The sequence below is a fragment of the Leucopleurus acutus genome, assembly GCF_964270905.1.
Source record: "Leucopleurus acutus genome assembly, chromosome: 2".
Classification (NCBI taxonomy): Eukaryota; Metazoa; Chordata; class Mammalia; order Artiodactyla; family Delphinidae; genus Leucopleurus; species Leucopleurus acutus.
Window position 1 is genome coordinate 67,705,918 of NC_139143.1, and position 26,122 is coordinate 67,732,039.

The 26,122-nt window shown below is 38.3% G+C and overlaps 1 protein-coding gene across 2 annotated transcripts in view; it reads left to right on the plus strand.

Annotated features, from left to right (window-relative positions):
- The window catches only part of NME7 (NME/NM23 family member 7), a 265,965-nt gene that overhangs the window by 199,253 nt on the left and 40,590 nt on the right, over window positions 1-26,122 (plus strand). For both annotated transcript variants that reach the window (XM_082833178.1, XM_082833177.1), the window contains one exon: window positions 13,187-13,294. In XM_082833178.1, the coding sequence (XP_082689304.1) occupies window positions 13,187-13,294 (108 nt within the window). The remainder of the gene's footprint in view (window positions 1-13,186; window positions 13,295-26,122) is intronic.

Here is a 26,122-nt window from a genome sequence, read left to right on the forward strand (position 1 = left end):
TTAACAATATGAAGATGAGTTTATCTACTGCTGTGTGCCTCCAAGTTGGCCAGACAGCACTAGACATTTTATGGGCATTACCTCGCTTAACTCAGTCTAGTAGGCTGAACCTAAGCCTTTAAGACACCAAGATATTTCCACTAACTGTTGAGATTTATGTTGCTTCTGGGATCAGTAATCTTAAATTTTATAAACTCTCTGTCCTATTTTATAAATTGAAGTGTACCCATACTAAGATGCTACTTCTGATGGTACTTTTATAACTTTGCTGCTATATAAGAGATTTCAGCAAGAAGACAGATTATTATAGGTGACTTTTGAGAGAGCAGTTTCAAGAGAGTGGTGGTGAAAGCCAGATGGCAAGAAGGTACTTACTAAGTAGCAGCAGGGATTGTCCTTTTGCGTAGAGATGAGGAAGAGAGATGGAACCTCAAAGTATCACTGAAATTTCAGAGCAGGAAACAAACCAGCCTAGGGATTTTTTAAAAAGGGATTTAATAAAGGGAAGAAGTTTACAAACTCATTAGGAGGGCTGCAAGGCCTGAGTCAGGAGCTGCTGTTGGAGTTGTTGATTTTAAGGGCATTTCTGCCTCTAGAAGCCAGAAGTTGCTGCTGCTACCGCCTCCACTGCTGCCACCATCACTGACTTTCATTCCCAAGAATCTGGTGACTCAGGCACTGAGTTTGGCTACCACAGCTGCCTCCAAACACTCGTCTCCTACCTTGTCTGACTGTGGCACCATCAGCAGAAAGATGGCCTCTGCTCAGTTCTGCCTTCCAGACCTCACTGGTGGAACATAATTTGCATCAAGAACGCTAGGCAAAAGGGTGTCTGGAGAATGTAGTTTTTCCAACTAGAAGGCAGACAGAATGAAGGGTTGAGAGAGCCACGCTGCAGAATCTACCACAGCTGATTTACGTTGCTTATTCTGAACATTTGTAAAGAACATAAACTTCTTGAGAAGAGGGAGAAGAATTTCTGAGCCAGAATATTGAAAGGGAATAATATGTGTTTTCATGCTTGAAGTAGGGAGGAGCTTGGTGGCTTTGAAAAATTGGAAGAGGTTGTTGTGACTAGACCATTTCAGGTGAGGGTGGAGAGGTAAGCAGAGATGAGATCATGCAAGATTGTATAGCTTAGGTTAAAATTTTTGGATTTTCTCTTAAGGAGGAAAGCATCAGAGGGTGTAAGGTAGGAAAATGGTATAACTCAACTTATGTTTTATAAAGGCTACCCTGACTATTTTGTGGAGAATGTACTTATCAAAAGCAGTGGAATCTAGGAGACTAGATAAACCAGGAAGGAACCAATAGTCTATGTACGAGAATATGGTGGCAGAGTGAAGATAGAAAGTAGACTGATAGGGCTTCCCTGGTGGCGCAGTGGTTGAGAGTCCGCCTGCCCGATGCAGGGGACACGGGTTCGTGCCCCGGTCTGGGAAGATCCCACATGCCGCGGAGCGGCTGGGCCCGTGAGCCATGGCCGCTGAGCCTGCACGTCCGGAGCCTGTGCTCCACAATGGGAGAGGCCACAATAGTGAGAGGCCTGCGTACCGCAAAAATAAAATAAAATAAAATAAAAATAATAATAAAAAAGTAAAGTAGACTGATATGGGCCATATGTCAGCATTTGTAATGACAGGATATGGCAAGGAATTGGGTGTTAGAGATGCCAGGAATGGGTCCCAGCTATTTCATTATTTTATTCCTTTAGAGGGGTTTCTGAGTATTGAGCTATACATTTCTTTAGGAGAGTAGAGAAAGATTGAGCGGCAGTTATTTTATCAGGGTGTGGTAGACTGTGCAGGACACTTTTTTTGTAGGGGGGAGACTGAGAACGCCTCTCAAGTTTCTCAGTAGTTATGTGTCTATACAGGCATACCTTGTTTTATCGTGCTTCACTTTATTGCGCTTCACTAACATTGTGGGGGGGGTTTTTTGTTTGTTTGTTTTAACAAACCGAAGGTTTGTGGCAACTCTGCCACAAGCAAGTCTAACAGCACCATTTTTCCAATAGCATTTGCTCACTTCTTGTCTCTCTGTTACATTTTGGCAATTCTCTCAATATTTCATATGTTTCATTACTGTTACATTAGTTACAGTGATCTGTAACCAGTGATCTTTGATGTTACTATTACAGCTTGCTGAAGACTCAGATGGTGGCTAGCATTTTTGGCAATAGATTATTTTTTAATTAAGGTATGTTCATTTTTTTAGACATAACGCTATTGCACACTTAATAGACTACAGTATATTGCAAACATAACTTTTATATCCACTGGGAAATCAAAAAATTCATGTGACTCGCTTTATTGTGATACTCATTCTATTGTGGTGGTCTGGAATCAAACCCACAATATCTCCCGGTAATGCCTGTACTTCAAAGGTTAAATCTCCTGTGATGCAGTGTTTGGGAAAAACAGAAAAGCACTAGGAAAATGTTTACCAAAAAGGAATTTCATTTTCCTCTATACTAATGTTTATGTTCTCAGACTTTACTTACATAAGCAAGTCCTTGTGGTTTTTGCCAAAATACGAAGTAATTCACATGAAGAGCAAGCAAAAAGATTTGCCCAACAATTTGAAAAGAGGAGAACCAGGGGGTCATCATTTTACATTTAAAAATAATACCTCTGTCAAATGAGAGTTTATTTCAGCCAGAGCCTATTATTGACTGCAGGAGCAAACAGCTCGTTAAGAGGCAGTGATTACTATGGCATGCGGTCTGCTGAAACCTAGTGGGAAAGATAGGATTGAATTGTCTAAATGTTTCACCTGAAATTACATTTGATTATGACCCTCTTCAGGTTCTATACATTTACATTACAGCTAATTCCTACTTAATTAAAGGTGAGATGTGAAGCTTGTCAGAGTTCACAAGCCAGGTTTTAATGATTCCTCATATAAATAATTCATGTGGTCTCCAGAGCTAACAAGATAAGAGTATTTACTGTGAATTCTTCAGTAGCTCATTCAATGAGACTAACACAGAAGTAGTTGAGTTCAATTTTGTAGTTCCTCTTTCTGAATCCTATGCGTAGGTTCTAGAAGGATCCTTAGACTTACAGAAAGTAGACGTTGGATCTCTTCTCTCATTTCCTTTCCTACTTGCAATTCCTTCCAGCGTTTCATTATCTTCTTTTAGTTGTGAATTAGCTTGATATTGCTCTTCTCCCAGGAATATAAAACTGTAACTGCATTAGTTAATACAAAGTTGCATGTAACTGGGAAAAATGGTTGGAGGATAAGCTTTGGTAAAATATTTTTGGAGTACCAGAGGAGTCAAGAAGAGGACTAAGCATGTATTTTTTAATATTATAGCAGTCTGCCAAGGGGTACCAGTAATGGCTAGAAACATGGATGTTTACTGTTTTAATTATAGTGGTTGCTTCATTGGCCTTTGATATTAAATTCTGTTGCCCTTGTTGCCTGTAAAATGAAGGCAATGATTGTAACATGATTTTTTGTTTTGTTTCCCAGCTCCTTTAGGATTGCTGAGACTGGAGCCGAGCTACTTCCTCTGTTAAGATTTATCCACTTATCTATATCACTGCTAACATGGTTATCCTATAGATTAGGCAAGACTTTTTTTCCTTTTACTTAGAATTTTCCCAAAATTAGGCTAATGACCAGGTGTGATTCTGTACCATGTGTCACTCCTTATATAAATATATTCTAAGGTTGATCACAAAGTTGTCTTTCTTCAAATTTCCATAATCAGTAAATTTTACAAATCTCTTCCAAATTTAATTCATTTCTTAAATGGAAGGTCATTTTCATTCTTGCATATCTCTCCTGTATCATGGAGAACTGAAACAGAATAGCTTTCCAGGGAAGCAGTTTGTTTTCTTCGTCCAGTCATATTTTATCGGTCTCATAGACCTATTATTCAGTAAACAACAATATTCTTTATAATGCACATGGTAATAGAATAGCTATATAAACTTTCTCTTCTTTGTTTTCAGTATCCTGCTAATTACCATTCTACTTAGTGCATTTTTTTCCTCCGTGTCTTAGATTTAGAGGTCATTCTCTAAGCCAGATTTCTTCCTCCCCCTACAGGATTACCCGAGCGGAATTTTTAGTACTTAAAATGAGCTGTTCAATAACCAAGCATTTGACTTGACGGAACTGAGAAGGCAAGGTGGTAGTGGGGGATGGGTATGCCAGGAATTTGGTAGAGTTTGAAAGTCTTCTGACCTTTTAAGTACAAATAAATATTGCTCTTTAAAGAGTCTTATTTTCTCAGCATAACCCCTCACTTATTAATATTGTGGTAACTTAAAAAGTATCATATTAAATTTAAATTGCATTTTTGGTACTTTTGTCGCTTTTATTTACCCGGTACTCCTCTCTGCTTCATTATGGGAGTGGGACTGTGCATAGTAGGATGACTTTCACTGTACAATGCAAGGAGCCAGAGCAGCATGGACCTACTGGGAATAATTAGGGAAAATCTGCCAGGAAAGGAAGCGGGGAGATGATCCATGGAGGATTTTTCTAGGCTTTAAACATTTCAGTATTTTTTACTTATATAGACATATTTGATATTTTACAATTGTCAAAACCAAAATAAATGTATTACCTTTTTAAAGAAGATGATCCAAAATGAAAGCCTAAATTTTAACAACAGATGTAAGAAAATACTTGTTGTTCTATTCTTTATCATTATCATTTACCTAAACAAAATACATTATACACGTAAAACTACTTCATATTTTCTGAGGTTTGTTTATAGATTAGTATTATCAAATCTAAATGTCTTATTACTTGATTATTTAAACTTTTACCTTTATTCTAAAACTATCATTAATATTCTTGAAAAATGTATATTTATTAAAAGATACATGACTATTTGGTTGGATCATCTTTGACTATATCAAAATATACCGTTTTTTATCTCTTTAAGAACTCTCATCTTAGTTTCCTTTTAACTCTAAGGCTACATTAATAAAACTCATAGCCATTATCTATTGATTGTTTACCATATGACAGACACTGCTCTAAATACTTTTACTTACTATAATTCTCACAAAAACATCATAGTTAAGTCTAGCTAAGTCCTATTTTTATCCCTGTTTTGCAAATGAAAACCTTACAACAGGCAGAAAGGTTAAGCAACGTGGCATGACCACACAACTAGTAAGTGACAGAGGCCAAATTCAAATCCACATTGCCTTCCTTCACAGCCCTTATTCTTCATTCTGCTCCATCCTGGCTCCTTAAATAGAAGTTTGCCATTTTATGTCAGTCAAAAAATATTTAGCAAACATTTATTGTGCGCTCATAGTAAGGCATAGAATATTAAGGAATTTTTATATTGTGTTAAAGGGTTGAGAGTCTAATGGAAACTTACTGAAATAGGCACACAGAAAGACTATATGAATTGCAAGTCAGGGGTTACAATAGGAGCATAAATTCCTATAGGAGCAGTGGGAAATGAAGGAGTACTCTGGAAGGAATTCAATTTTTAGACACAAAATGATAGCAGCTAATGTGAATTGAAGGTAACTTACTGAGTTTGGGGAAATGGAAATGTCAGTAAGATGAGTTTTCATCAGTGTGGCAGATAACCATGTGTGCCCATCATTCCCTGCCTTTCCAATCCTTAGAAATCATGGGAGATATATTTTATTTTATCTTGTTTTATTTTAAAGAGTAAATCTCCAGCCACTCTGGAAAACAAGAAAGAGTGCCTACCATTAGCAGACCATTAACTTTGAAAGGCAAAAAGCAGGTAGGATTGGACTGTTAAAGAGAAGCATATTCTAAAGCATGCAGGAGAGGATTGCTCAGAAGGGGCAGGGGGTCTGGCTGCACATCAGCCACAGTGGATGCAATGCTAAGGAGGGACCTGGAGCCGTCAGCAGGGTGTTGAGTGAGGAGACTGCATAAAGAGCAGCAGAATAAATCAGCCCTTTCCCCTTTGCTTGCTTATGCCGAGTAGAGGACAGCTGATGCTGTTAACTACAGCCCAAGGCCGTGAACGTGGGGCTTTAGCTAGAGGCAATGTGGTGGGTAGGTAGCTAGTGACACCCAGGAAAAAATGGGACGCCCCACTTCCTTAAGAAAAACAACCAGCATACCCTGCCTGTCAGTATGTCCCTGACCTCTATGACAGGTAAACAGAAAATTCCAAACAAAGATAAAGAGCCAGGAATTACCAACCATTTGAAGGTAACCCATACCATAAAGAAGACACCAAACACAACAAAGGGAATCAGTACCTAAGGAAAGCAAGTTAATAGAGCTAACAAAAGTCTTTAAAATAATACAGTCAGTAGCCCCAGAAAGAGAATACTGGATCCATAAAAATAATTATAGATATGAAAAACTTAAAATATAATTTTTGAAATATTAAAAATATTCAGTAAATGAGTAGAATTGTACAGTGGACCTAAAAACAAATTAAAAACAAAAGCTTAAAAACAAATTAGTGAGGTGACAGATCAAATGGAGGAATTCTCCCAGAATATAACACAAAAAGACAAGTAGATGGAAAGCATAAAAGAAAAGAGAGAGGGAATATAGAACCAGAAGTTTCAATATCTATTACATAGAAACAGTGAAAGGAAAGAAGAAATAAAATGGAGGAGAGAAAACAATAAAAGAAATAACAGACTGAAGGTGTGTATCTTCAAATAGGATTGGACTGTTGAGTACAGAGAGGAATGACCAGTAAATGACCAATGCCTAGATAGAGAGATAATACAAAACCTTGCAGAAAAAATTAGTTACCTAAAAAGAATGGTAATCAGATTGCAATAGTCTGCAATGCCGTATTTGTCATATATGCTATATATACTGAATGTATCACATATGCATGTGCATGTGTGCATGTCTGTGTGTGTATGTTTGTATGTATGTAATTAGTAGATGCTGTGGAGGGCCACTTAGACTCCCCTCTGCCCTTCACGACTGCAGTGCCCATTTCCCAGCTCTGGAAGTGTTGGCTGCTGACTGTAATACAATAAGTCCCTCTCCAGACATTTCTCTCTGCCAAAGAAAGTCATCTGCCCAAGGACATGCCCCCTTCCCTGGAATGGCATATGTCCAGTGACTTGTCAATTTAGAGAGATAAAGGTCTGACCCCTTTGCTTCAACTGAGGAAAACTCTGAAGCTCCAGAGCTTCTTGTAGGATGATCTGGGGCAACTGTTGTAACTGCATTGAACTTCAACTTCTCTCTCTGCCTAATCCTGTTTTCCTCACTTCCCCACAGTAAACTTCCCTGAAGCCACTCCCCAACGAACTTCCTGCATGCAAATCTCCACCTCAGAGTTGGTTTCCCGGAGAAATGCAACCTGTGACAACATTCTTTTCCACTACCCATGAGACATTCACTATAATTGACTATGTATTAGGATGCAAAGAAAATCTCAACAAATTCCTTCAAAAGAAGAACAAAGAGACTGCCTTCTCTGACCACAGTACAACACCCACCCACCGCCTACACACACACATGAACATCTTTTGAGTTCAAGTGCTGTGCGTGTAGCAGACACCTACAAGAAAATATTTTAATGAACATGGTGATTTCCAAATAAAAGTGGGTAGAGAATAAGTTCTTATGAAGCAGTTTAATCAAAGTGAGTCACTTTAAAGTTTTCCCCCCATCTGAAACAATAAGGAAAGGAAAATAAGTACTCACCTTTCATTCACCTCTCATAATTTTACAAAGTACATCTTTTTTCACAGAATGGCAGCTTACCACCACGTAAGTAGAGTAGATGTTTAATATTGGGTACTTCATTCCCAGGAAAATTATGGAGAACAGAATGAAAGTAATGAATATGAAATAAAATATAAGGTCATCCTTATTTCTTAGTTTATCAAAATGTTTTTTCTTAAACTTGATACACTTATAACTGACATTTGATAGAAACCTTGGAAGTAAGACTCAATAAATAAACCCATGCCTTTAAAATTGCTTCAGTGACGGAATCACGGGTGTGAACGCTGCTCAGCATCCTTGCACCATACGCTACACCTGTCATAATTTTTGGTGATTTCCATATTCATACGGGTAATCCATTCCATACGTTACCTTTCCATCTGTTGTCCTCCTTTCTTGTAACCTTCTTGCCCTCCACCTGACCTCAGCCATGGTTATATCTTAAAACCGGTCATTATAAATATCTATAACCCCCTCTCTGTGCACCTCCAGTAATTCCAATTTCAGGTATCCTATCTCTTGACTTTCCAGCTCACTTCTTATAACACACCGATTTCCATAATCATCCCATCCCACTAGGAGCTCTAATCCATTGACCTACCTTTTCATTGTCTCTAACCCCCCCTCCACCCCCCAGGGCCTCACTTACTTTCATCCTCAATTAAAATTTCTTTTGTCTATCATTATCATTGTTTCCTTACATACAGTTTCAGCCCCCTTACCCCTCTCTTACTTTGTTGTTTTCTCTTGGTAAAACCCCAACCCCTCAGGGCTTCCCTGGTGGCAGTGGTTGAGAGGCCCGAGTACTGCAAAAAAAAAAAAAAAAAAAAAAAAAGAACCCCAACCCTCATTAAATTCAGCCTTCTACCTAACCTTTGCCTGCACCCATGACTGGAGAGCACTCAGGCGTCCTGAACGATCTCCCTTTACCTTCATGATCATTAACCTCAAGAGGGCCCTCAGTGCTGCCGAGCAGTCACATTCATTTTTCTAGTCCATTCACGCTTCTCCTCTCTTAAAATGTCTTGTACCTCCTTTTCTGTCCTCAGATCCCCCAAACCTCTTCCCCATCCTTCCTCTCAGCTGGTGACAATCTTGCTGACTTTTTCACTGGAAAATAGAATGAGTCAAAAACATAAAGTCTAGAGGGAACTTTAGAGATGTTCTATATCTTGTTTAAGATGGTGGTTGCTGAGTATATACATTTGTCTAAATTCATGGGGCAGTGCAGTTAAAACCTATGCATGCTATCATATGTAAGTCACATCTCAATAAAAGCTAAAAATAGAGAAAGAACTTCCATAAGTTCCAGCCACTGCATAAACCCACATAGCTATAACTGGGCCCATGTACTGTCTTGATGCTCAGGGTGAATGTTCCACACTCTTAGATATAAGGCCAACTCCTCTACTTTGTCACTTGCTTCCATCACTCCAGCAATTCTCTCTTCTCCTTTCTGTTTCATCAGTTTTTCCCTTTGTTCGATGATTCCTATCAGCCTGGAAAGGTATTATTATTTCTCCCACTTTAAAACAGCATCCCCTCCCCCTCAAAAAAAGAAAACCCTCTCTTTTTTTAAATATCTTTATTGGAATATAATTGCTTTACAATGTTGTTAGTTTCTGTTGTACAACAAAGTGAATCAGCTATATGTATACATATGTCCCCATATCTCCTCCCTCTTGAGCCTCCCTCCCACCCTCCCTATCCCACCCCTCCAGGCGGTCACAAAGCACCGAGCTGATCTCCCTGTGCTATACGGCTGCTTCCCACTAGCTATCTGTTTTACATTTGGTAGTGTATATATGTCAAAAAAAAGCACATGTCAACAAAAAAGCATATGTCAACAAAAAAGCATATGTCAACAAAAAGCACAAATGCTACTGTCTCACCTTGTCCCAGCTTCCCTGTCCTCCCCTGTGTCCTCAAGTCCATGCTCTACATCTGCGTCTTTCTTCCTGCCCTGCCACTAGGTTCATCAGTACCATTTTTTTATATTCCATATATGTGCATTAGCATACGGTATTTGTTTTTCTCTTTCTGACTTACTTCACTCTGTATGACAGACTCTAGGTCCATCCACCTCACTACAAATAACTCAGTTTCGTTCCATTTTATGGCTGAGTAATATTCCATTGTATATATGTGCCACATCTTCTTTATCCATTCATCTGTCGATGGGCACTTAGGTTGCTTCCATGTCCTGGCTATTGTAAATAGAGCTGCAGTGAACATTGTGGTACGTGACTCTTTTTGAATTATGGTTTTCTCAGGGTATATGCCCGGTAGTGGAATTCCTGGGTCATATGGTAGTTCTATTTTTAGTTTTTTAAGGAACCTCCATACTGTTCCCTTTCTCCACACCCTCTCCAACATTTAATGAAAAACCCTCTCTTGATTCTACTTCCCTCTCCAGTTACTGCTCCATTTTTCTCCTCCCCTTTGCAGTAAAATTCCTCAACGTAGTTGCCTGTATTCACTTGTGCCCATTCTTCCTCTCTGATTCTCTCTTGAAACCACAATAATAAGTCTTTAGCTTTTCTCCACTCCTCAGAAACTGCTCTCGTCAAGGATATCAGTGACTCCACGTGGTCTAGTGGCCAGTTCTCCGTCTTTAACCCTGTGACTTTTTTTTTTTTTAATTTATTTTCTTTTTGGCTACATTGGGTCTTGCTGCGGGCAGGCTTTCTCTAGTTGCAGCGAGTGGGGGCTGTTCTTCTTCGTTGAGGTGTGTGGGCTTCTCATTGCTGTGACTTCTCTTGTTGTGGAGCACGGGCTCTAGGCACGCAGGCTCAGTAGTTGTGGTTCACAGGCTCTAGAGTACAGGCTCAGTAGTTGTAGCACACGGGCTTCGGTGCTCTGTGGTATGAGGGATCTTCCCATACCAGGGATTGAACCTGTGTCCCCTGCATTGGAAGGCGGATTCCTAACCACTGTGCCACCAGGGAAGTCCTAACCCTATATGACTTAACATTTGACACTGTTGATAACTCTCTGTCCTTGACATTTTTCTTCACTGTCTTCTAGGAAAGGATGCTGCTGCATTTCTTCTTACCAAGCTGGCCGTTCCTTCTCAGTCTTCTTTGTTCATCTCTCCTCATCTCCTTGACTTTTTAATGACATGGTGTCCCTGTGCTTCCTCTCCTTTGTTTATACTCACTGCCTTCATGATCTCATCTAACCTGTAACTTTACATACCATACATATGCTATTGACCCCCAAATTGTTATTTGCAGTGTGGAACACTCCTCTGAACTCTAGTCTCAGCCAATCATGTATTTGACACCTTCACTTGGATGTCTAATGGAACCCAAACTTAATGCATTCAAAACCAAAATCTGGGGGACTTGCGTTACCAGGTGAAGACTTATTATAAAGTTATAATAATTAAGACAGCATAGATGTAAAAATAGACAAAAAGTCCAATGGAATCAAATAGTAAAGCAAGAAACAGACCCATACATCCAGGGAAACCTTTCATATAACAGAGCTATCAATCTCATTGGAGATTGCGGGGGAAAGAGAGAAATAACTCAAAAAATGGTGCTAGGGCAATTAAATAGCCATATGGGGAAAATGAAAATGGACATCTTCCTCACATGATAGCCAAAGTCAGTTCTAGATGGATCAAGAACTTAGTGTGGAAGGCAAAACTTTGAAGATTTTAGAAGACAATAGAGATGAGTATCATTATGCACTTGGAGTAGGGAATAATTCCTTAAGAAACAAAAAGCACAAATCGTAAATTGATAAATTTAATTTCATTAAATTTTAGTATTTCTGGTCATCAGAAAACATAAAGAAAACTCAAAGACAAGCTACATATTGGGAAAAGATATTTGCATCATATATAACTGACAAAAATTTAGAATTCAGAAGGTATTAAGAATAACAAAAGGAAAAAGAATAACCCAATAGAAAAATGGAAAAAAGTCAAGAATAGGCATTTTACAGAAAAGGATATATATGAAAAGACACTCAATTTCTTTAGTTATCAAGGAAATTCGTACTAACACAATGAGATACCATCTCACGCTTGCCTAATGGCAAAAGTAAAAAGTCAGCCACTATCAAATGCTGGCTTTGGTATGGACAGTGGGAATTCTTGTGCATTGATGGTTGAGGGCAAATTGTTACAGCCATTTATGAAAATAGTGACAGTACTTAGCAAAACTGAATATGTATGTGCCCCCAAGATTACAGAAAAACTCTTGCACATGTGCACCATGTACAAGAATGCTTGTAGCAGAATTGTTTGTGATCGTGTGTGTGTGTGTGAGTGTGAGCGTGAGCGTGTGTGAGGAGAGAGAGGTGGGAGGACAGAGAGGTGGGGAGAGAGAGAGAAGAAATTAATTGAATGTCAATCATCAGGAAAATGGATAAAGTATGCTCTATCATACATTGGAATATATATGATAATAAAAACAAATGAATTACAGTTACACATATTTACATGGACAAATATGAAAAACTGCCTTGAAAACTAAGTAAAACAAGGGAATATTTAAGTAAAATTGATATTAATGGTAACCTCTGGATGGAGATAGGGATGGGATGGAATGAAGATAGAGCACACCGGGACCTTGAAAGTTATTGTAATATTATTGTAATTCAGCTTAATAGTGGGCACACAGGTATTTGTTTCATTATTATTTTTAAATATGTGTAGTAAATGCCTTTTTTGTATGTATATTTCAAAATCAAAATAGGATTTTAGAAAATTTTTAACTTAGAAAAACAGACTATTAAGTAGGTCATTGATACTCCCACATCTTCAATTTTTTTTTTTTTTCCTGTACGCGGGCCTCTCACTGTTGTGGCCTCTCCCGTTGCGGAGCACAGGCTCCGGATGCACAGGCTCAGCGGCCATGGCTCACGGTCCCAGCCGCTCCGCGGCATGTGGGATCTTCCCGGACCGGGGCACGAACCCGTGTCCCCTGCATCGGCAGGCGGACTCTCAACCACTGTGCCACCAGGGAAGCCCACATCTTCAATTTTTTTTAACCTCTTGTTTCTTTTACCCAAAATTTTATGAGTTATTTGTAACCATTTTTTTCCCTTAAATGTAAGATAACACTAAACTGATACAACTGTAACATTTTAAAAAGTCTTTTGCAATCAGTGCCATCAAACTAGTTCATTTTAAATTAAATTGTTAGGATCTCTCTTGTCTTTATAAAATACAAGTCTTTCACAATAATGAGCTGGGTTCATATTTATGTGATTCCCATAATCTGTTGATAAAAAGAGATATAATTATTATTGCCCTCGACATAGATTACAGTGGACTTTACATTGGGCCAGAGAAAAAGCTTTATGAGTGAACTGAGAATTTTCATTGCTCAGTTTTCATGCATTCATCCTGTTTCCAGGAAAAATCATTACCAACAATGTATACATGTACATGTAATGAATAATTAATGAACGTATTTCGTACAGCTGGTGTTTTTTTTTTAAATTGACACTACATGGCTGACTTTAATCTATATGTGAATGTGTATTTATTTAATAGGAAATTGCCCGGCATTTACGCCCTGGAACCCTCCGAGCAATCTTTGGTAAAACTAAGATCCAGAATGCCGTCCACTGCGCTGATCTACCAGAGGATGGCCTATTAGAGGTAAGATGAAGAAGGGTAAGCATCCTATTTATATTTCAAACTCATAGATAATCTCAGCAGGTCTAGTGTGTAAGGAACCTTTTAATACTCTTGGAGTACAATGTTCTTTGGCCATCGGATAACTTCAGACTGCAACTTTAAAAGACCAAATTGTAGGATGCTGTAGTAATGGGGCAGTCTTCAAAGAACTAAGGTATTTTTCTGGTTGGCATATAGTATGGTTTAAAAACTTAAAAAGTAAAAAGCTATAGCATTGATTAAATAATGTGAAATTTATTTAAAAATCAGGTAAAAACACCATTACCTTAGGTTTCTAGTCATGATTTATCAATGAAATTGTGCAATGTGATAGCATTAAAAGTAATAGCTACCATTTTAACTTAGAAAAACAAAGACTGTTTTGACTTTTTATATACCAGGTTCTATAATAATTATGATAAATGCTTTGTATAAATTATGTTTTTAATCTCCACAGCAACTCTGATAGGTTGGCATTATCATGTCTGTTTTATCAGAAAAATGAAATTGAGACTCAGAGAGGTTATATAACATCCTCAAATCAAACAGTTAATAAAGGACGAGGCCATATTTTGATTTCTCGTCTGTGTAATTAACATAACATAAGAAACAATGAAAAGAATTATAAGAAGATATAAGTGAAAAATTGATGTGGTTTGGGATTAAGAAAGTCACTTCACAGCCAAGGGAAGGAGGCCTTAAAGAAAAGATTGGTATTTTTAACTTCTTATAGTTTTGTGTCAGGAGGAGCTAAATGAAATTAAAAGACAACTGATAAATTTAAGTGATTAAAGCATGAATGACAAAAATGATTGATATCCTTAATACATATTTATTTTAGTGAGTAATATGTTTTATATCAAATCTATCAGTCGTTTTTTTGTGTGTGTGTGTCTTTAAAGCCTTTCCCAATATTTCATTTCATTATCTTGCACTGAAATATTCAACTAGCCTGGAAAGCCTGGAATTAATTTGCTGAATGGTGTGAGGTATGGGTCCAGTCAGCTGTCACAACATTGCTTATTAAATCCTTTTATTCTTTCATTGTTATTTCTCATTTATTGAATACTTATATACACCTGTGCCTGTTTCGAACTTTCAGTTTTATTCTATTGGTCTGTGCCAGCAAAATACTATTTTTATTATTGCACTTTATACTTTTAAAAAGTTTTCTTGGTTATTCTCTTAAATTTATTCCTCCAAATGAACTTTACATGAGTTTACCAAGTTCTTTAACGTAGCGGTCCCCAGCCTTTTTGGCGCCAGGGACCAGTTTAGTAGAAGACAATTTTCCAATGGACTGTGGGGGGAGGGGGAGGATGATTCAGGCTGTAGGCCGAGTGATGGGGGGCAATGGTTCAGGCGGTAATGCGAGCTGTGAGTAGTGATGGGGAGTGGCAGATGAAGCTTTGCAGCTTGACCGCTGCTCCCCTCCTGCTGTGCTGCCCGGTCCCTAACAGGCCTCGGACAGGTACCGGTCCGTGGGCCAGGGGTTGGGGACCCCTGCTTTAACCCACCCCCACAAGATGCCATTGGAACCTTGACTGACATTACAGTATGTTTATAAATTAATGTGGGTGTGACATAACTATAATAATAGTTCTCCAGCTGTGTATGTGGTATGCCTCTTCTTTTATGCCTCTTTTTTTATATGGGTCTTAGACATATAGCCTATTAAATTTATTTCTATGAGTTTTTGTTTTAGTTGCTATAAAGAGTGACTTCGCTACCTCCATTAAGATTTTCTGTCATAATCCAAGATGTTAATCTGCTAAAATCTTATCCAAACTGCACCGTAGTATGAAATGTAGACATGCATACTTCTGAAACATAAAACTGTAACAAATTTTATTTTTATTACACAAAGGATTAAATATTTACTTTATACTTTAACTTATTTTATAAATATTCCCTTTACCTTCTGATAACTTAGGACCTATAGGTGAGGCTTGAATTCAGACTGTTGTTCAGGGAAATTGAAAAATTATTAACCGTGAATTTTATGCCCATTAAAAAATGTTACTGAAGGTATGCTTGTGATTTTGCTCATACAATTTGAAATAGATATTACTGCCTGCAGTTTACAGAGCCATTTTCTAAATGATTAAAATCTTTCTAACCAAACTACACAGGAGATTTAATTGCAAATTAATGCCTGTGTGGTTCAGAGAATTAATCAAAAACGGAAGTTAGAGCTCCAGCAGCCTCCTTTCACCTTGCTGATGATTCATACTTGATGTGCCCTGGAATAAGTCACTTTCCATGCCTCCCTTCTCTTATCAATAAAATGGAATTAAGAGTGCTGATACTATCAAGGGATGTTCTGTTAGTTAGGGGTGAACTATTTGCAGATTATCACTTAGCTTTAAATGGTAAAATTTTATTAAAACAAAACAAAACATTATGAGGCCCAAAGAATTATCTGCTCATAGGTTTTTAAAGTGAAATTTAAAGTGACACAAAGACAAGCTCTCTGATCAGGGAAGCACTTTGTACTTAGATCTACTATTCATTAAAGGAACATCCTTTAGATGTAGAGTGACCATGAAATGTATCGCCCAATCTAGAATTAATCAGCCAGGATGTTAGGCCAAAAGGTATAAACAAGAACTGTCATCAGCACACTGGTGTCATGGGTTCCCTAATTATATGGCAAGAAGGGAAAAAAGGGAGCAACCTACTTCTCCTTTTTCTCATGTGATGTTTACTGACCTAGGTTTTTTGTGTCATATGTGTACAGCTCAGAAAGTATGGTTTCCATTTATATTTTGTCACCATCCATGATTTTATTTACTTACTCTTAACAGCAAACAGTTACAGAGTGTGTTTTACTTGCTAACATTGTGATAGGATTTCAAAATCAAGCAAGATATTTCCTCTGTCCTCAATGAGCTCAGAAAGTTTTAGAGGTCAAGGATCTTAGCATGAATATTGAAATCTGATTTCATTACATGCTGCTGTTGTGACACAGCCACTTTTGTGGTTATAGGGAAAAATGACAGCATCTGTATAGTATGAGACATTCTAAGATGTTATTTTGCTGGTAACATGCACTGAGACTCTATTGGTAGTAATTATGAAGATCTTAAATTTGTGCTTTAGAGAAAGCATTAGTGGAAAAAATGTTTAGCTTAACTTGTAATAAAGAAATACTCGTTTTCCACTAATGGAAAAGAATTTTTAAAGTATCAGTGCCCACTTCTGGTAAGGTTACAGTAAAATAGATACCCTCGTATTGCTGGTGACAGCTATGTGACAGCAGGTATTGAAAGCCATGGGGTTTTTCCATACACATTGTCCCAGAATTCTACTTCTTAGAATCTCTCCAAAGGAGCAGGAATAGAAGCAGGACTACTAAATGGAAAGTTTTCTGCACAGATGTTCACTTAAGAAATATTTGTGGTAATTAAAATTGGAGATAGGGTGCATGTCTAAAGATATATCTGATGTTCTTTCCTCTGATTAGGCTTCCATGACACCCGTAGTCTGCATCGGAGGCTCATCTGTGTGTTTTCATAGCGCTTTGCTTTCCTCTAATACAGTAGTGTAGTCAAGAGTCAACATAGATCTGTACTCCAGGGTGAGTGACTTATTTCATTGTGCCTAGGATTCCTCATTCTGTAAAAGGAAGATGATAGCAGTGCCTGACCTTTCAGGTGGCATAGTGTCTAGCACACAGTAATTGCTGAACAAATGATAACAATTATATTATTATTATTATTACAGCACATTTTGTTGGCTTGTAGATATTTCCCCATGAGACTTAGTGCTCATAGGGAAGAGATTCTGTCTTGCCTGGCCTATAAAAACTTTAATAAGTCATTTTTGAAGGAAAAGACAGAAGAGTTTGGTTAAATAAATTGTAGTTCATGTACTCAGTACCAAAGTATGTAACCTTTTTTCTTTAAGGTTGATAAATGAAGACTCTGTAGCAGTGGTTTCTAGCCTTGGTTGCATGTTAGAATCACCTGAACAGTTTTTAAAATACTGATGTCCAGACCCACCTTTAAAGATCCTAATTTTTTTAAAAAAGTAATTTCAAGCTTAGTATACAAAACTTTTTAAAAATAAATGTCTGGTATTAAGTTGCCAACATAATGTCCCATTTTTCTGAGTACTTTAGTGTGTATTTTTAACATACAGGGACATTTTCCTACATAACCACATCACAAGCATCTAAATTAGGAAATTAATGTTGATACATTACCACTATCGAATCTTCAAACTCCATTCAAGTTTTGCCAGTCAGTAACCAAGGGATCTTTGTAGCAAAAGGGTTCAGGTCAGAATCATGCATTGCATTTGGTTTTCCCCTTACTTTCTTACAATCTAGAGCAGTTCCTCAGATTTCCCTTGACTTTTGTGACCCTGACACCTTTGAAGATAATAAGTAGAGATTCTAATTCAATTGAGTCATTCATTCCTTTGCTCATCAGAAACTTTTCTAGATGGCTTGCATCTACAGTTCAAACAAGATACTGACATATTTATTTTATTGTATGGCATATACTCTTTATGCAAAGGCATTTGTTGGCTTTCCGTTGTCCATGAAAATGTGTGATGCCTTTTTGATGCTGTGACTCCGCATTGTGTCTTCCTCCCCTCTATCCCCTTCAGCATTAGCCCCCCTCTCACCCATGTCACTGATGATACTTCTGAGGGTCAGTTTTACTTTCTTCTTGCTTTCTTTATCTCTCCCAAAGCTTTATTGAAAAAATATATATATTCCTCTGCCTTTCATTTTACTTCTGTAGTCTGTTCCCAGGACTGTCTTTCTCTGATTATCTTCAACACTTTACATGTACTGTAATTGAAATTCTCAAAGTTGCCTAATAGGTATATGGTAGAAAATTCAAGTGTGTTTGAATTTTGAATTCTGTACACCAAAATGATACATTGGTCATTCATCCAGATTCATCAGTCATTCATCCAGATATTTACATTTTTTTAAAACTAAAAACAGCACTGGGGACATAGCAATAAACAGGGTATGCATAGCTCTTGGCTTTACGGAGCTCACCTTCTAGGAGATAATAATCATAGTAATTGTTTTCTAGAATGATGAAAATATGGGTCTTTCCTCTGTTTTTCTTTTCCAAATGTTCTATAACTTGGTTATATCACTTCTGTGGTTGTAAAATAAAAATTTAAGAAATATATAAAATATTTAATTGTATGTATGACTAGTCAATCAAAACAAGTCTGAATTTGGATATGTAATTATTTCTGCATTGATTCTTGTTCTGGTACACTCTAGAAAAAAAAGAATCAAGCATTTACCAGAAATAAACATAGGTGTATAGTTTATAAGATGATTGGACAGGGCTGGATTTCTTGGCTGTGGTTAGTGTAGGCCTCTGAACACTAATACTCATAATTTATCTTTAGTTTTAGTTTCTGTGTTGAATGAAGAGTTATGATTTTTACTAGTACATTGTCCAAGAGGGAACAACTTGTACAAGGACAAGAGCAAATAGCTTTCTCTTAGAGATCTAAAAATAGTTTAGTAAGGCAGGGGCTTTGAACTTGACATGGAAAATGACAAGAGATAAGGGTTGAAAAACCAGCAAGGGCCCTGTAAAGTCATATTAAGACGTCTGAACTTTATCCAGAGGGCAATAGAAACGTTTTACACAGGGGATTAGCACAATCATCCCTATGTTATAGGCGTCACTCTGGCTGCAGTGTGGAGAGCAAATCAAAGCGGGGTTGGGAGGGAGACAGACCAGGGAGAAGGCTATTAAGATAATTCAGGGAAAGATTCTGGTAGTCTGAACGGCTATGACAGTTTGGATAGCCAGAAGCAGGAAGTGTCAAAAGACTTTTAGGGGGGTAGACGTGACAGCCCCAGAGACTGACTGGATGTGAAGGATTAACACATCCAAGGAGAAGGAGACTAGATTAACTCCTATCTCCAAGTGAAGATGGTGGTACAGAGACTACCATCCTTGTGATGCTAAAATTTCTGGAAACCAAAGTTTTTTCATAAGCTTGAGGGCAAAGCCTAACCTGATCCTCCCTCGGTATCCACAGGGGATTGTTTCCAGGATACCAAAATCTCTGGATGCTCAAGTCCCTTATGTCAAATGGCATAGTATAATCCCCCCTTTGTACCCGTGAATGCAGAACCCACATATATAATTTTTATATAACTCATTTAATGTGACTGTTCACACTGCTGAAGAAATATTAATGTATTAAATAGTGGGGGCACTTCCCAGATTCTTTGTATAATATATCCCAGGATGGTTGTGAGAACTACAGTTATCACCTCTGTGTTCCAGGCTTGAAAAAGGGGAAGAGCAGGGGACAAAAGGTGGAAAATGCCAGCTCAGCCAGCACCCTCCTCCCCACCCACTTTAAAAAGCTTTTCCAGAAGCCCCAGCCAACAACTTCTGCTTATGATTTAGTTGCTGGAATTTCATTCTACAAGCACCCCCTCCTTCAAGGGAAGCCGGTAAATGGAGTTCTGTTAGTTGAGAATCATTAGTACCTCCAGCGAAATCAAGTTTCTGCTAGAACGCAGAAAGGCAGGACGAGCACTGGAGAGGTGAGGAGCAGTATCTGCCGTAGGAGGTCAACAGGGTAACGGGTATTTAGCCAGGGACCGGCTTTCTGGTAGAGTTGGCCCCTGCCCTTCCCTAGTATGGTCGTTCTCAAGCTCCTCCCCTGATGAGCAGCATCTGCATCACCTGAGAACTTGGTGGGAATGAAATTCTCTGGCCCCACCATAGAGCTATGGACTCAGAAATTCTGGGGATCGAGCCCAGGAATCTGTATTTTGATTCTGATGCCCCTAATGTTTGAGAACCACTGCCCTAGTGCAGTGGTTCCCAGCTGATGGCACGCGTCAGTATCACCTGTGGAATTTTTTAAACTACATGAGCCTGGAGCTCCATCATAGAAAGTTCTGGGTTAAGTAGGTCTTGGATGAGCTTCCTGTATCTGTAGTTTTTAATGTTGCAGGTGATTTTGATATAGCTAACAATTAAACTACCATTTGGAAACCACTGCCCTTCAGACTTTTTGGAAAAAGTTGGTCATGATTCTGCTTTTGAGGGAAACCTAGACCCTGTGGGCAAGCCAGCAAAGGGATTATTTTGCTTGGAAGATTCAGTGAGAATTGGAAATAGGAACAACCTCTGAAATTTGAGGGGATCTGTAGCCTCTGTCAATGGATTCAGCTGCAGCCAAAGGTTATTACACTCCCAAGGGAGTCCCAGTCTCTGATCTTTGGCTTCCCAGGAAGAAGGCAGCCATGACTTGGTTGAGGACCTGGGTTTCTTGGGGAAAGGCTCAATGTTGAGGCTGCCAAAATGCCCCTCCAGGAGTAACTAGAGGCCTGGGGTACATGTGTGTGTACATGTGAGTGTTGATTCATGCTAAGGCTGACAAGGACAGAGGCCCTGGGTCTCTCACAGCTGAAAACAGTTCTCAGATCCTTCACATCTGCACCCGCAAATTAGCTTGGGCATGTGGTTCACAGCTGTGCCAGGAACTAAGTCATGTCTTTCCACCCTGCTGGTTGTGTAAGTACCTTGAGGGCCTGGACCTCTCATAGATTTTTGTCTCTCTAGCTCCTTCCTTCCATATTGCAGGCTTTTAGTCAATGTCTGTTGAGTCAGTGCAGGGGGGAACCGGGAGAAGGTATCATGAACGGGGTCAGTGCATCTTCATCCCCCTTTCTCTCTTCATATGGCTAAAAAGTCACAGCCTGATGAGGGTGAGCCCTACTTTCAAGGGCCACACCCACTATTCCCTCCACTTACCAGTTGTCAGAAAAGTCTACTGCTGCCAGCGTCTTTTATTGCTGACTGTGTATGCAAGTCAAACCTGATACATGTGCATGTGGAAAGCTGATGGTTTGCATAGAATTTTCTTCCTTCTCAAACATAATATTTCAAAGTCTCTACATTAACCTTAAAAACATCCTGAAAATATAAGAAGCATTAGGCTATCAAATTATAATTCTTTACAGTCCAGTTAGTATTTCATCAGAATTGGTTATTTTCTTGGATAAAAGAATCTGTAAGGCACAATTTCACGTTCCCTCCTGTATTCTGCCATATGTGGAGCTCATGTTCCTTGCTAGATTACTTCAGTTACTTTCACCCCAGACAGTCCTCACACTATCTCAGTAATAAATGGATCTCCAATATTTCCCTCATTTAGCATAGGTAGGAGTTTAATTTTTTATTCAAGACAGCAGGTCTCTATTAATAAAGTGCTGGAATAATTTATCCTAAACAGTCATAATACCTGTTTACTTCATGGAAATTTCTATAGACATTAATACTATAATAACCATGCAATCATTATAATGACTGAAACGACATTGCACAAAGGGAGTTCACAGGTCCACAGGTCTTTCAGTTCCTCAAATACAGCCTCAGCTCCAACTTTCTTTAGATTGACTGACTTCTCATTCTGAAGAATAATTAGCCTAATCACCTAAGGTCTGTATTTAGCATTATTTTTCCCACTTTGAATAGGCACTTATGAAGTCATTCACTGTAGACTCTAGGAAATAAATCTAGATTAATTCCTTTGGAAATATTGATTAATTAATAACTATGGAAAATCCATACAAAATAAATAAGATGAAGAATCACTGGACATTACAGGGGCATTTAAAAATCTCCAGGTATTTTGTCTCAGCACTTTTTCATCTTCCCTACCTAGTTGGAAGGTTGAGTGGTTCTCAAACTTTAGCAGCAGCGGAATCCAGTAGAGCGCTTTTTAAACACACAGATTGCTGGTCTCCACTCCAAAGTTTCTGATTCAGTAGATCTAAATTGCATTTCTAAAGAGTTTCCAGTTAACACTGATGCCATGGGTCCAGAGCCCCACACTTTGAGAACCATTGCCTTAGGCCAAAAGTCACTGCACACGCGTACTCTGTTAGGTCAAGTTGTTGTCTTGGTTAATTGTTCTCAGACATGGAATTTCAAAGACTAGGGACATTTCCAAAACTAAACCAAGCAATGAGCAACAGTAACAAAGCCCACATTGGGGATAGGCATAACAATCAACTTTAAAAAGTTGACCAAATGAGAATATTTAAAATAATTGTTTCTGGGAATTCCCTGGTGGTCCAGTGGTTGGGACTGCACACTTCCACTGCAGGGGGCACAGGTTGCATCCCTGGCCAGGGAACTAAGATCCCATAAGCTGTGTGGCGTGGCCAAAAAAAAAAAAAATTGTTTCCCATCATCACTACCATTTTGTTTTGAAAGGACATTTAATTGCCAACATCATTTAATTGCACAATAATGGCCTGTCTCTTCAACTGGATAAATTTAGCTTTACTCAAAGCTCACTTTATTGCTATGACACACCAAGGGCACGATAGTAGAAGCAGTCTGCTACAGGTACAGACAAAATGTGGTTGCATTTTCTGTAGGTACTTTTAAAACAATAGTAGAATCCACTAAAAGTTTGTCTGCTTTTTATCTACCCTGTACAGGCAGTTCCAATGTCAGTAAGAAAATACTGTCCCCTCCTCAGAGTGGACTACTCCTGCCAGCCCTTGGTTCATCACTGCTTTAGTGCCCTGATTTCTCCCATTTTGCTAGAGAGCAGTGAAATGTCATCCCGGCCCCATCCCATAGCACCTGCAGAGTGGTGACAGGAGCCACTGGGCTAAGTTACATGTGATTATGGAGCCTTTGGATTCCTTATTTTACTCAAACCCGATATGAAAAACATGTATCATGTTTCTTAGGTCAAAGAGGAATATAATTATTTGAGATTTCTTTCGTACTGAGTGATGATTCTATGCATATTAAAGAAAACTGTACAAAATTTAAAAACACATGTAAAAACAAAAAGCCTTTCTAATTTGTTGGAGAGGTAGAGTCTTCTAACACTTATACTACGTAGGCTCAAATATGATGATATAGGTGTGAATATAAAAAAAAAACTTTAAGTATGACTAGCAAAGGGAGAATAATCTAATTCAAAGTAGAAAGCCAGAGATTTTTCTTATAACTTTGAGTCCTTAAACATCATATGAAGAATTAAAAAATAAATTTCTCTTCTTAATCCATGACTCATTTTTAAGTTAACTGAAACACATGTGCGTACATTTTATTTCGTTCATTCACTGATGATAATGTGCGATCATTTGATTAGGTATTATTTTGAGGACACAAGTATTATATAGTCCCAGCCTTTAAGGAGTTGAAGCGTTGGTGATATCGTGGTTAGCATAGCTGCCTTCCAAGGAATTGAAAATTTAGCTAGGAAAACAAGATAAATACACATATACAGTTAAATTGTAATATAAAATTAAACATCAGCATAAGAGAATGTGGTCAGGCAGTGAGGGTATGATGAAATGTCAGGAACAGACAGTAAGTATGGTGAGAGTATAATGGAGAGCAGTGTGACGGTGGCTGAAGGGATCAGGGGAATTTCATTAATGAAATTGCACTTGAGAAGGGTCTTGAATAAGGCAGATTTTTATATGCAGAGAGGAAGAGGGAACGGCAGGCTAGTTATGGGAGAACAATGAGCTACCCAAATCTAGTTAAAGTGGAGGGCTCCTGTAGTAGATTAGGGAAGATAAATTTGGAAATGTAAATTAGGGCTAGATTATGGAGATTTCTGAAGGCTTTTTTTTCTGATGGCAATAATGAACATTAGGATTATGGTGATAAAAATAGTAACTGCAGTTTACTGAGCAATATATACCAGGCAGTATGCTAAATGTCTTAACTGCATTACCTAAAAACCTTATTGGGTAGTTTTTATTATCCCCTCTTTACATGTAAGGAGAGTGATGCTCCCATAGGTGAAATGACTTGGCCCAGCATCACACCACAAATAAGTGGCCGAGAGCTGAAATTTAAACCTGTTTGTCTGAGTCCAGAACCAATACTCGGTCCAGAAAACTGGGTCAGCAATGGCAAAAAGGTTTCAATTCAAGTACCAACCCTTGATTTATTATAAGATTGCAAGACCACAACTAAAGAGAAAAAGATATGCCATCATGGAATACTAACATCTGCCATAAATGGAGGATGGGAGTTTGTTGGTATGTATGACACACAGTGGCTACTTAGGCTCTACAAAACTGGAAGCAATCAAAGGTTTCTGAATAGGGCAATGACCTGACAAAGTGGAGTTTCCAAAGCTTTAACCAGGCAGCAGAGTTTAAGTGAATAGATAATAGGAGTAATAGAAGCATATGCTTTAATCATCCAGTATAGCAGTCTAAAATATTTATTTATTATTATTTTTTTAATTGAAGTATAGTTGATTTACAGTGTTGTGTTAGTTTCAGGTGTACAGTACACACATATACATATATATGTTCTTTTTCAGATTATTTTTCCTTATAAGTTATTACAAAATATTGAGTATAGTTCCCTGTGCTATACAGTAAGTCCTTGTTGTTTATTTTGTACATAGTAGTGTGTATATGTTAATCCCAAATTCCTATTTATCCTTCCCCTACTCTTTCCCCTTTGGTAACCGTAAGTTTGTTTTCTATGTCTGTGGGTCTATATCTGTTTTGTAAATAAATTCTTTTTTTTTTTTTTTTTTTTAGATTCCACGTATAAGTGATATCATATGATATTTGTCTTTCTCTGACTGACTTCACTTAGTATGATAATCTCTGGGTCCATCCATGTTGCTGCAAATGGCATTATTTCATTCTTTTTTATGGCTGAGTAATATTACATTGTGTATATATACCGCATCTTCTTTATTCATCTGTTGATGGACATTTAGGTTGCTTCCATGTCTTGGCTATTGTAAATAGTGCTGCAGTGAACATTGAGATGCATGTATCTTTTCAAATTAGAGTTTTCTCCAGATATATGTCCAGGAGTGGGATTGCAGCTCTATGGTAGCTCTATTTTTAGTTTTTTAAGGAACCTCCGTACTGTTCTCCATAGTGGCTGCACCAATTTACATTCCCACCAATAGTGTAAGAGGGTTCCTTTTTTCCTACACCCTCTTCAACATTTATTATTTGTAGACTTTTTCATGTGGCCATTCTGACTGGAGTGAGGTGATACCTTACTCTATTTATGCTTTGCATTTCTGTAATAATTAGCGATGTTGAGCATTTTTTCATGTGCCTGTTGGCTATCTGTGTGTGTCTTTTTGGAGAAATGTCTGTTTAGATCTTCTGTCCATTTTTTGATTGGGTTGTTTAGTTCTTGTTTTGTTTTGTTTTGTTTTGTTTTGTTTTTTGCAGTATGCGGGCCTCTCTTTGTTGTGGCCTCTCCCGTTGCGGAGCACAGGCTCCGGACGCGCAGGCTCAGCGGCCATGGCCCACGAGCCCAGCCGCTCTGCGGCATGTGGGATCTTCCCGGAGCGGGGCATGAACCCGTGTCCCCTGCATCGGCAGGCGGACTCTCAACCACTGCGCCACCAGGGAAGCCCTGGGTTTTTTTAATATTGATCGGTATGAGCTTTTTGTGTAATTTGGAAATTAATCCCTTGTCAGTTAGTGGTCTAAAATATTTAGAAATATTCTTCTACTTCAAGTAATCATTTCTGCTTTACAGGGTACAATTCTTTGAATAATATCTGTCTCCTCCACTAAATGCTATGCTTAATGAGAACAGTGACCTTGCATTTTTTTGGTCATTGCTTACTTTCCCAGTGCTTAGGCACTCAATGCATCTTTCTTAAATCTAGTAATGTTGAAAGTAATGATAATAATATTAAGCATTCACTTTCTGCCAGGTACCATGCTAAGTGTTCTCAGTACAGTGAGTACATCTGGCGCCAGACTACCTGGGTTTAAATTCAGCTCTGCCACTTACTAGCTGTTTAAGGAAGTTGCTTAAA